We start from the raw sequence: 13,581 nt of genomic DNA on the forward strand, positions 1-13,581 counted from the left end.
GCAAAGAAACCGTGGTATGTGGAGGAAATAACTAGCAAGGGAAAGTAGTAGAAAGGGAGAAGGCCCAAAAGACATTGACTGATCAGAATATAGACAAATGAAAAGGGATAGGGGAATCCTAAGTGAAATACCTGCTCTGGTAGAGTTTTTAGTTGAGTCCAGAACATAAGCTGCTGTTAAAAATGGATAATTAGTAAGACATATAAAACATTGCATGTTGACTGTTGGAATCAATCAAAGGAAGTTAGAAAGCTTAGGAAGAGAGATTGTAAGTGATTTACAAGCAAACAAGGGGTGGACATATGCATGGCTCCCAAATATGCAACAAAGTCTAGAAAATTTAATATTTTTGCTTGGAAGTATTTGTACAGGTATTTTTATACCCCCAAGAAGACTCCAAAACATTTTTTTGAGCTGAGATATATGATCTGAATCATCTAAATATGGTAAGGCCTTGTTATGTTTAATTCTGGTGGCTGCTACAAAGAAATTACCAAAAAAAATGGAAATCAAAGTCTAAACACACTATATTTGAATTGTTGAATATTACAGAAGTGATAAAAGAACTGGAAGTGGTATGTTTAGAAAAGGGTAGGAGCAGATTACATAGAAAAAACTGGAAATTGTGAGAACAATACATGCAGAATAATGTGTGGGAGAAGGGCTGAGATTTAAGGGAAGGCAGAAATTGATCAATGTATGTTATGCTAGATTGATGATTGTTTAAAAGAACGTATCTGCTGTATAATGTTTTAATTGTGAACGTTAGCCTGGTTGTTTTCTTTTATATAAAATTATGCTTGCCTATGTCTTAATTGATAATTCAATAAAGATGTTAAATAAGAGTGGACAGTCTTCCATAGTAGGGGACATTAAAAGCAAAGCGAGAACTGCAAAATAAAACTGTCTACACTTTTAAATATTCTGAGACCAATACTATTAAAATGACAGTTAAGAGAGCAGTGATTTTTGTAAGAAAAAAATTGTCATGTCCCATAATACCTGGTAAAGGTGGTACGTGTCTTTTGATAAATTAAGAATATTATTCTTCCATTAAAGATACAATTTAAAAACATTTAAGGGTAATTAGAAAAAGGTATAGTAATAATAAGTATTACTTATTTTCATTGTTGTATTGATATGCTTATGCAAAGGTACTGTAATTAACATTTCTGCAGTAATTCCAGAAGCAGGCTTTTGAGAGCAATAAATAACCCTGCTTACAACAAAGAGAAAAAAGCATTACTAAAGACTATGAAAATTCACAGACTTACTGCAGCACACTGAGTAAAATAAAATCTAAAGTGCCATTCTTTTTTATTTCTATCATGACACTTATAGTGTTAAAGATGCCACAGTGGTACGGCAGTAGCGTTGTTACCTCACAGCAAGAGGTTCTCCCGTTCGATTCTCGGCTGGGCATGGGAGTGCCTTCTGTGTGGAGTCTGCATGTCCTCCCTGCGGTTGGGTAGTGTTCGAAAGACATGTGTGCGTAAATGGGCGTGCCTTCATTGCAGGGTGAGCGTCGAGCTGGCACTTCAGCGTTTCGTAAAAATCTACTGCCAATCATTAGCGGACCGGAGTTCCACTGTGGCGACCCCTAACCAGGAAGAGACTAAAGACAAACAACGACAACAACAACACTTATAGTGTTAAAGGGGGAAATGTAGTGGCAAACTATAGTATAACTGTTTTAGACCACATGATACATAAAGAACTGTGTGTCTTTCTTTTAGGTAACTGACTTTGTTTAACAATGAATGAAAAGATACAAATACTGTATGAGTTTAAATATTTCTGATACTTAACTGATACAGCTGCACTGATGTTCTACATTTTGGGGTTGGCACAAAAAAGTATATTTTTTCCTCTCATGTTGAAATGCAAAATGAAGTAATGCCTAACAGACTGGTACAGCAAGATCCTCTCATGTTGAAATGCAAGATGAAGTAATGCCTAACAGACTGGTACAGCAAGATGTGAAAACATATGCAAAAAAAAAAAATAAGGACAAATCCAGACATACAAAGGACTGAGTATGTGTTAAAAAATGAGGTTTCATGGGACTTTTACATGCAGAAAGTGTGATCTTTGACCTCTGATTAGATAGCTATATATATATATATATATATATATATATATATATATATATATATATATACACACACACACACACACACACACACACACACACACACACACACATACATGTGTGTGAGTGTGTGTGTGTGTGTGTGTGTGTGTGTGTGTGTGTGTGTGTGTGTGCATGGGAGTATGACAATTGCTTGAATAACAAACATCAACAGCAAAAATACCGATGCAAAAATGCTTATTGTTCAAAATACTCACAGTCAAAAATACCTAAACACAAAATATTGACAAAACCGATCCACATGCCAATGCTTTTGCAGGAGTGCAAACTTCTCTGTACTCCCCACTCCCAACTTTGAGGTCACACAATAGTGGGAAAAAGCATATAATCCTTTCTGGTGTAACTTCAATTTTGTCACTATACTGATTCCCTAACTCACAAGACTACACAATTACAGAGCTGGTATTTTTAGAGAAGTGTGGGAGTGCTGGGGGGGGGGGGGCTCATGTCTACCATGTTGTGTAATTTTATTAAAGCTGACATTGTGCACTATTAACTCTATTTTTCAATATTTTGCACTTCACTATAATTCCATTTGTGGAACTAGTATGAATCCAGTCAATAATATTTTTGCTCAGCTTGGATAAAATTAGTGTCAATTGTTTGTTAGCAATTTTACAGCATTTCTGAAAACTGTGTGACTTTTTTATCAAGTGCAAAATTCTGTAGGTTGGCCTGCTTTGGTAGCATAAAGCCATTCCTACAGCCCATGTTAAACTATGCTTGACTAGCAGTTTGGCTGCTTGATAAAATGGACAGACGCTATGAGTGTAGCCATCTTGGGGGAATGGGAAAAGTGGTTCACTCCTGACTCATGCTGTTGCTCTAATGACAGGGTCTTGGCAGCAGAGCATGATTTGTGGTTACAGGAAGACTTGGGCATGGCTGCCCAAGCTGGAGATGGCAGGTCTTGTTGATTCATATAGGAGTGCATGCATATGCAGACAGATGAGTTATAGGGGGACATTGCAGTGACACAAGTGTTAATGTCATCACCAGGGTCAGGATTTGTCTATGAGAGCACAAAGTACCCTGGTGGCTGCCTGGATGATGTCCTCCCTCTTGGACAGAGTTATGGTCTGTAGGTTTGGGATACAAATCATATCAAAACATTGCACATCAAGGATAATTCTTTTTTCTTTGAATTGTCCAACATCAATCCAACTGTTTGCTAGTACTACTGACACAGGTTGTGAAAACAATATATATTTTATATCATTAATAAGGTGTTTATTCCTAATCGTCTTAAAATGCTGTATGTTGCTTCCTTATGATCATAAACTATAAAGCAGGAATGCTTCTGCTTGGCTCAGACAGCAGTAATGGGAGAACAGATAATTGGACTGATAGCTCAGGAGGGGAAATTACAAGGGAAGCTGCATCAAATTAACAATTCCATGGCAGCTGAACAGAATAATTTATGAAGTCTGAAGATATGAAACATTTTCATTTCTTCATTTTCACATGCCAACAACTGAAATATTGTTCAGCTTTGTTTTTAATGAGGTGCAAAGTGATGCATTTTGCTTTCCTGTAATCATTTTAATGTAGTAAGAATGTCTCAGCTTTGCTTGAGTGAAAGTCAGTTTCCTGTGTTTGTTACTACTTGTGAAACCAATGTAATTGAAATGAAACAAACAAGTTTGGTTAAGTTTATTACAGTTATTTTAAAATCAGTCAAGTATGTTATGTATCTGTGGTTTAAATCAAATTCAGTTGTGTTTTTATCATTATCAAAATGCTGTATGTTGCTTCTTTATGATCATTTTTATTTGAATCATGTAAAAGTTTACTTGTTAGCTAGCTCTTCTGATAGCACTCACAAAAACAGTGTCATTTTTTTATCAAAAGCAAAATGATGTGAATTGTTTTCTTACAACCATTTTAAAATGCTGTATGATACTCCACCTGCATTGCAAAATGTAAAGAAAAAATGTTTAATCTTGGTTCAGGTAATAGCAGTTTCATTTGCTTGCTACTGTTTTTGACAGCAATTATAAAATCAATGCGATGATTTATTTTCTTTCAAGCATGTACGATCAGTTTCAGCTCTTTAATAAATCTGATGGCATTTATGAAAATAATTTAATTTAATTTAATTTAATTTACTGATCAAAACCAACATTATGTATGTTGCTTTACTGCAGTGATCTTTAACAAATAATGCTCTACTACAACTCTAGTGGAGGCCAATATTTGTTATTAATGAATGCTTGTTTTGTGATTATCTGCAGAATAACAAGAGTGAATTCCTACATTTTCCCTACCTGAGGTTTCATTTTTTGTTCCTTTCTTAACTGGTTGAACTAACTAGGCACAAATCTCTTGCTTCAGGGGTGAACTCAAAGTAAATGGAATGCTTATAAACACACTGCAAATAAGTGAAGAAAGATGGAATAAAACACAAAACAGTAGGAAAGGGCTTTCTTCAGATGTTCTGTTTTCCTCTCCCCAGGATGACACATCAGTTGTAAACTTTGCAGTATGTCCATACTGGTATATTAAGCAGTGACTGGCTACCTCAAAGACACTGTTGTGAGTGCTGATGCTTCATAGTGTTACTATTTACTACCATGCACCCCCCCCCCCCCACAGAAATGCATCTCTCTCAACCATTTATCTTCAAAATGTGGAACACTGCTTCTTATAATGTGGAACAAATAGGCAAAATGTTGAATACTTGCTAACAACTTATTAACAATTTTAAAATAGGAGGCTCAAAGCCTGCTTAAAATGTGTTACTTTATACTTTTAAAACATTGTTTTGATAAAATAATAAGTTTCAGCATTGTGTGTTACTTTATATTTATATAGCATTCTTTTGATGAAATAATATGACTCAGCATTATTCTCTGCCATGGTTTTTAGTGAAAAAAGTTCTTAGGAATGAATGTGTGACTTACCCTTTCAATGTGTAACATTGTGGAATGAGTACCTTTTAAAACTCCCTTTGCAATATGATCCTCCCTGCATTCCCACCCAGCTAGGAATCCAAACCATTTCCCTTATACTACAAAATGCAACTGAAATGTTGAACCTCAAAAGACTGGCCTGTGTATAAATGTATTTAAATATTTAGCTGATTTGAAGAGGGGACAACACATAGTCTGGAAAGCCAATGTCTACTTCCCTGGAAAGAACAACTCCCAGTGGTCCACTCTTTTTTTCTTCTTCTGTAGATATGTATTTAGTGATCCAGGTACAAGGGATATCAGAAAACAATCTTTGCAAAAATGCACACTGAAGAAATGATTTATATACATTTTTATTTTACCACAAGGAAACCACAAAACCTATTCAAGTATACAAGTTAATTTTAACAAAACAATTTACAACAATATCTGACAGGTCATTCTGAAGAAGAATTCTCATTTTTTTGTTATAGGCACTATTGCAAAGTATATGGAAGTCACTGTAGCTACTGTCATGCAACATAAAACATTAATGGTGGTTCCCTTTTAGAGGTTAGTGCTTCCTGTGTGCAAGATTCATTTAAAAAAAATTCATCTTCAATCACTGTGCTGAAAATGATGTGCTAAGATTTCAAAACACTGTATATAACACTAAAACTGATGGTTAAAAACATTTAACCCTACACTTTCACCATAAAATGCAGAGCTTTACTTTGCACTAAAAGATAATCATTTCATGATCTCACCTGAGTACCTTAAACATTTTAACATTCTACAGAAAATAAAGTCTACTACACCTTGGTAATAAATGACATTAAAAACCTAGAACAGATTAGAAATAAAACAAATATAAACATAAAGGCATATAACACATATGTATAGAACAACATCCGTACCTGGAACAAAAAAAAAAAGGTCTGACAGGTTCACTAACAATAAGCTGATATCAATGGATGAGGTTCCTTGGTTGTGGGTTTGTGGGGAGGAGGCGAGCGTTTTCAGCATTATTATTTACTTCCTTGTGGGGGAGGGGAATCTCTTCTATTTCCGTACATATGTACTTAGTGAGTCAGGTGAAGGGATATCGGAAGACAGTATTCACAAAAGTTGCAGTTGTAACACATACCATAAGTTTACAGTTAGCCAACAGCAATATAAACCTTCAAGTGGATGTCTGCATTATCCTTTTTGTTGTAGGGGTAACAGTTTGACCTTACTGTACAAGCTTAAACATCAAATTTAAAGATGCAATATTATGAAACATAGTTTGATGTTAATTTGGATGGCAGAAAATCAACTGACACACAAAATGGTTAACTCCATATTAACTAAGCAAAAGATACTGAGGGGATCTGTACCTCACATTCTGAAGTGGCAGAAAATCTCCGTGAAATTATAGTTGCACCAAGAGATATATGCAGAGTACAGTTGGATATTTTAAGTGACTGAGGGCCTCATACCTAACAAGGCACCACTCTTCAAACAACTTTCACCAAAGACTGATAGTATGTCCTGTAAATGTATGACTGCCACAACATCAACATTATTCTTAGCTTAATTACAGAGCAACAATACTGTATCGCTGTCCAACCCAAGGTCACAACAGAGTTCCAGCACTTCTCTACATCTTTCAGTTACAACACCAGTATCACTCTTCATCTAACAATCACCTCGCAATATCAGAACCAGTCACCGGACTAATATGAGAGTCTCAACCTTGTATTCCATTCACGACCACCATAGTGTATCAGCATAGTCTCACTATCTGTGTACATCTTGCACAGATTACATCACCAGCACTGCTTTCCAGGACTATTTATGTACATCTAGTACAGATTACATCACCAGCACTTGCACAGATTACATCACCAGCACTGCTTTCCAGGACTATTTATGTACATCTTGCACAGATTACATCACCAGCACTGCTTTTCAGGACTATTTATGTACATCTTGTATACATTACAGCAGTAGCACTTGCATAGATGACATCACCAGCACTGCTTTCCAGGACTATTTATGTACATCTTGTATACATTACAGCAGTAGCACTTGCATAGATGACATCACCAGCACTGCTTTTCAGGACTATTTATGTACATCTTGTATACATTACAGCAGTAGCACTTGCATAGATTACATCACCAGCACTGCTTTCCAGGACTATTTATGTACATCTTGTACAGATTACATCACCAGCACTGCTTTCCAGGACTATTTATGTACATCTTGCACAGAGTACATCACCAGCACTGCTTTCCAGGACTATTTATGTACATCTTGTATACATTACAGCAGTAGCACTTGTATAGATGACATCACCAGCACTGCTTTTCAGGACTATTTATGTACATCTTGTATACATTACAGCAGTAGCACTTGCATAGATTACACCACCAGCACTGCTTTCCAGGACTATTTATGTACATCTTGTACAGATTACATCACCAGCACTTGCATAGATTACATCACCAGCACTGCTTTCCAGGACTATTTATGTACATCTTGTACAGATTACATCACCAGCACTTGCACAGATTACATCAGCAGCACTGCTTTCCAGATCATACTCATCAGACAGCTCCAGCCTTCCTTCTACTTCTCAGTCAGCACAATATCAGTATAGTTCCTCAAATCATGACTATCACAACTACTAGCCAACTAAGTCACCACACAATACTAGTACCAGTCTCCAAACCACTGTCACCAGCATCCCAGCAAAACTCAACAAACCATGATCACTGCAGAATTCTAGCACCTGTCTTCCACTCACGATTACCACAATCTCAGCATGCATGTTCATCCTGTACCTCACAACACCAGCACTGCTATGCAACTAACATTCACAGTACAAGACAAATGCCACATTGCTGTTAACACCACAATTTCAAACTAGCAATCACCAGAATCGCTTTCACTCACACCACATAACACCAGCACAGACACCATACACCAGAACCCTGAATAATGTACACTCAATACACTCTATCATCACCACTCTCCAGCTTTGCAGATACCACACATCAGAACCACTCCATAACACACCACAGCAGCACCATACTCCAATTCACAGATACCATATACCAGAACCATGCCATAACATATTTAATGCTCTACATCAGTACCACTTTTCGGCTCACAAACACCACATAGCAAAAACTTTTAGCACTTCTGTATACCCTGCTTTCATCATAAAACAACATCAGTTTCCAGATCCCACTCAGCACATAATTGCACTACCCACTCATAATCACCTGGCAGATCTTCCTTGATAGAACTGACATCTCCTTCATAGCATTACATATGCACCAAAGTGTGAAGTGTCCACAAAGTAATATGTGAACCTCTATGCTGGCAAGAAGGAGAAGTTACTGGAGATCAAAGCACTACATAATGTGACCACCAGTGGGGGGAAGGAAGTGTGGAATAGCAAAATGGGGCTTCAGTATTTCAAAGATATAGAGCACTGACAGACAAAAATGTAAAGGAAACTACTTTTGTTGCAGTCATTGTACCATACAGAAGTACCGTTATCTTTATATATTTTAATAAAACAAGCTCTATTTATGACTTTACAAGCTAATAGAATATTTGCTTATCTTTTCTGAATGCACTTTAAGATTCTGTGATTATTATTTCCAGATTTTGCTCCCTACATATCTCTCTACCATTCCTTCCAGCTCCTCCCACTGCTCAATATACAACTTCTTATCTCCCTGCCCTTCCTCTCAGCTCCTCCCACTGCTCAATATACAACATCATATCTCCCTGCCCTTCCTCTCAGCTCCTCCCACTGCTCAATATACCACTTCTTATCTCCCTGCCCTTCCTCTCAGCTCATCCCACTGCTCAATATACAACATCGGATCTCCCTGCCCTTCCTCTCAGCTCCTCCCACTGCTCAATATACAACTTCTTATCTCCCTGCCCTTCCTCTCAGCTCCTCCCACTGCTCAATATACAACTTCTTATCTCCCTGCCCTTCCTCTCAGCTCCTCCCACTGCTCAATATACAACTTCTTATCTCCCTGCCCTTCCTCTCAGCTCATCCCACTGCTCAATATACAACTTCTTATCTCCCTGCCCTTCCTCTCAGCTCCTCCCACTGCTCAATATACAACTTCTTATCTCCCTGCCCTTCCTCTCAGCTCCTCCCACTGCTCAATATACAACTTCTTATCTCCCTGCCCTTCCTCTCAGCTCATCCCACTGCTCAATATACAACATCGTATCTCCCTGCCCTTCCTCTCAGCTCCTCCCACTGCTCAATATACAACTTCTTGATGTTTTGTATGCAGGATTTTGACAAATGCACTTCCATACTGAGTCATAAAAACTGTCAGATGCCTTTGGATAAGGCCTAAATTAATTTATGCATTTTATTTTGTGTCTTTTTTGAAAAGTATAATCATAAAACTAAACTAACAAAACCATGATAATGTAATTAGTCCAAACTGGATTTGTGACTTTTTGTAACCAGCATAATTTATAGTACATCCATCATTCAGCATGATATTTGTATTGATTACCTTTTAGACACACAAGGACTAATGAACAGCTATACAGTAGTGAAGACAGGCCATACAGTTCTAGCTACTCACTTTTAGCGTGAGCAGTAATGGCTGTAACTAAGGCCAAAAATATCTAACTACTCACTATTTGTGTGAGCAGTAATGGCTGTCAGTACTTTATCACACTAATATGACATTGTTGAATGATACCACAGAAGTTTTATTAGTTCATTTTAAACCTTCTGTACTACATTGAGAAGGCAATACTCAGCACTGTCCAATGAAATTATAAATTCATTACTCATGGTGGCCTGTAGCCGGAAACATTATAAATGCTAATGCACTTGATTCCCTGGGTTTGTTTTTTTTTACTTCTGTCATGCTTCATCACATACTTTTCCCACTTGCCACACATTTTGATGGAAAGTTTTTTATATAATTTTTGCCTCATGGCTGTTGATCATCAGGTCTCTCCTACATGGACTTCAGCCCATTCATTCTCTCATTCTGAGTATCTCCACCACATGGATGAGCACCATCTGAAGAAGCTATCATACAGGCAGTCACAGAAATCATTTATGCTCTTCCCAGCATTCAGGCAATGATGGCATTACTGTTAGGTCATAAACCCCACCCCTGGGTAGAGTTCCTGTGACCCACATTGCCATGGGAACCTCTATGCTCTACTCAAGTAAGTGTATTGAAAGGCTACCACACAAACATGACTTGACAGTCATAATACATACTCCACTGTCACTGCATGATTTACTGACTCTCCTCCAAGGGGATAAAGGCAGTGTTGCAGACTGAGCTGGCCTCTTCCCTGCAAGTTGGGAATGACCATCTTTCTCATGCCAGCTCTGTGTCTTGTGCTGATAACTGAACCACAGTTACCTGTGTCTTTGTCAGGGCTTTATCCCTTTCCGCCATCAGAGCTAGCTGATGGAAAAAAAGGTTGAGACCTGACAGTCAACGCAGGGTGTTGTGCAGGGTGTCTTGTCATTCCCACCAGTTATCATCCACGTGCAGCTCAGATATACTCAAAACCGACTCCCTCTGTATATTTTCTTGAATGGTGACTGAAAATTTCCCCATAATGAAAATGGTGGTATACATAGACAGACCCCCCAGAGTCTAGCATTACAGCAGAATAGACAACTAAGAAAATGACAATCAAAAAATTATCCACACAAAACAAAACAAAATGGGAGTTCCCAAGAATAATCAAACTTCAGGGTGCAGAAGTATTGGCCTCATCCATAGGCAGTTTGTGTTGACACAAGTCCACTATACATAAATAAAATTAAACGTTTTTTTTCTATGTACATGAGTATTCTAAGTCCTTCACATTGTTTACAGGAACTATGCTGAAACACAGCTTTCCTTCCCGAAAAAAAAATATCTAATGTGCTTAGGTACAGCAAAGAATATTTACAACAGGAGAAGTTGTATATCCTGCTGGGATATTTCAGTATCCCAGCTTTCTCAGTAAGAAATATTTACATCAGGGGTAGTGGTATTTCTTCCATGGCAACCTTTATATCCCACCTTGTGCAGTATGGATAATTTACATCAGAGTAAGTGGGATTTCCTGCATATAAATCTTTGTGTCCCAGCTACTATGACTTATCCTTGTCTTTTTTCTTCATTTCACGGTATTCAATAACCTTCTGTTCGAAATATCCTGGGGAAAAAGAATGAAGAAGTTGATCAGATATTTTATTGCTACATTTTCTTGTTTTTATTTTTTCTGTCTCATACTGTAGAAATATACAAAACTATTTTTTTCTCTAAAACTGTTTTGTTGAAAAAAAGAAAAAAATGCAAATATAACATGCAGCTTAATGGCAGATCACCAGAACCTATGAAGTTTTTCATCTCTCCTTATTTACTGTAGACCAAATTTAGGAAACATCTTTCCCAAGCACATGCATGTGTGTGTACAAGCACACACTCAATCACATACACAGAGTTGCTACCATTTCAGATCTCCACAGTGGAATATTATCTTGTGAAAACATAAGATTTTGCAGAATAGACCATATCTTCAACTAGTCCAAACGACTGGACTTTTATTTTTTTTTTTTTGCCAGAATAAAAGCTCACTCTTGTGGAATTTGAGCCATTTCTGATAGTTTATAAAATATGAAGATATATCATATACAAAATAATTGTTTTATGCAGCTATTTGTATCTTAAAATGTCATGGCATTTGCCATTTTCATGTCCCCCCCAACAGGGCACAACTGCCTTAATAGGGACTGTCCTGCAATCTTGCATTAGTTGAGACAGGTGGAAACCCTATATACAAGCACACACACATGCACACACAAATAGACACATTTCCACATGCGTTCTATTACCTTCAAAACACTAGGCTCTATGTCAAGTAACTGAAATTGCAGAAAGGTAATGGCTCCAAAGGCATGGTGTTTCCATATTCATAAAGGATGCGCACACCTCCAGACTGGTAGCCCAACATAATGCATGTGAGATACTTCAGGTGCAGCTAACACTGGGTAAGACAGCGATTCAGGTCATAGTCTGCTACAGGTCCCCAACCATGTCCTAAGACTCACACTCCATGTTCCTAAGCACCCTGGAGAATATTACGGTCCAACCTAACACTCTCATACTGGGCGACTTCAACTACCCCTCCATTAACTGCTTGTTGTTGCTGAAGCACCTACCAAGGGGAGAAAACGCTGAGAGAAGAAAAGGAGCCACTTTTGTGATTTTAAGTATTTTCTTCTGATTTTTTTGTTAAGTTTTACTGCTTTGCCGCCTACTTTTTGGCATTTTCCGGCTTGCTAAAGTTTATATCTGTAACAGTAACAGTACTTGGAACACATCTAGAGCCTGTTTACTGCATTTCCTGTGTTGCGCTTAATTTAAAATCATTTTTTTCTCTAAAAACTGCATTTTACCTGATTTTGGCCTAGCACTCAAATGTGGGGTCATTTATTGCACTGTTGTAAATATTTTGCTGCTTGTGTATCTCTGCTACCTTTAAACTACAACAAAAAAGAAAAAAATAAATAAATAAATCTTGCTTTTTTCCCACTTTCTGAAAGTTAAAGTTCAGTTACAAATTTTGCTATTCTGAACTGTTTGGAAGTTTCTAGAAGACCAGTGCTTGCTTGGGCTAAAGGGAAGTCTCTGTGTTCACCAGTGGCAGTGGTTAACACTGAACAACCTGCCTGTCCCTGGAGGAGTGGTTACTGCCTAGAAGCTGTAGTTTTATTGGCCATTTTGGGTCAATTCTAAACTCCTTGATCCCTGTCTCTTAAAACCCTACAACTGTCTTTTTGCACGGTGTTGCGCAGTGAGCAGCGCCGCCTAAACAGGTTTAAACTATTCCAGGCTCCACAAAGTCTGCTCTTCACTTTTACCCTTAGAACTGTTCAAACTCTCAAATTAATCACTCTATTCTCTTTCTAAAGCCCTGTACTTGCTCAGCTCTTATAAGGAAACACTAACTAACTAAAGCACTACACCCTCCTTGACTTTTCATAAGTATTAGGCTCCCGATTGGTCCTTCCTGATCAAGTGAAAAATCAGTTCCCTTCCCTAATCTGATCAGTAAAAAAACAGTTCCTTATACTAATCTGGTATGTCCAAGGGTCAGTTTCAGGGTTACTCTCCAGTCCAGCTGGTGAATCTGGGAATTTTGAGGCAATGTTACAATTGCCTTATGTACACAGACAACACTCTCCTCCTTCCAACAAACTCTAATACATGTGAGAGATGCAGTTACACAGCCAAACTGGAGGCAGAGCTCTCTCAACCAAAGACTGGCACAGTCAGTCAGGAGGAAAAGGTAACCACCCGCACCACAAATTCAGTCTCACACAGACCAATTGCATCTGCATACCCAACACATAAACACACAAAAACATACCCGGAGGCTCTAAATAAAAATCTGCCTAAACAGCAAAGACCTCCTAAGCAGATATCCAAGCAACAGCCACCCCTCAACAATACCCATGAGTCACATATCTCACAA

The 13,581-nt window shown here is 37.9% G+C and overlaps 1 protein-coding gene across 2 annotated transcripts in view; it reads right to left on the reverse strand.

Annotated features, from left to right (window-relative positions):
* Positions 1-5,402: 5,402 nt before the first annotated feature.
* The window catches only part of DENND2D (DENN domain containing 2D), a 773,347-nt gene continuing 765,168 nt past the window's right edge, over positions 5,403-13,581 (reverse strand). For both annotated transcript variants that reach the window (XM_044076655.1, XM_044076656.1), the window contains exon 12: positions 5,403-11,259. In XM_044076655.1, the coding sequence (XP_043932590.1) occupies positions 11,195-11,259 (65 nt within the window). In that variant the 3' untranslated portion in view covers positions 5,403-11,194. The remainder of the gene's footprint in view (positions 11,260-13,581) is intronic.

This window comes from Protopterus annectens, chromosome 7.part0 (genome assembly GCF_019279795.1).
Source record: "Protopterus annectens isolate FY-2018-M chromosome 7.part0, PAN1.0, whole genome shotgun sequence".
Lineage (NCBI taxonomy): Eukaryota > Metazoa > Chordata > Ceratodontiformes > Protopteridae > Protopterus > Protopterus annectens.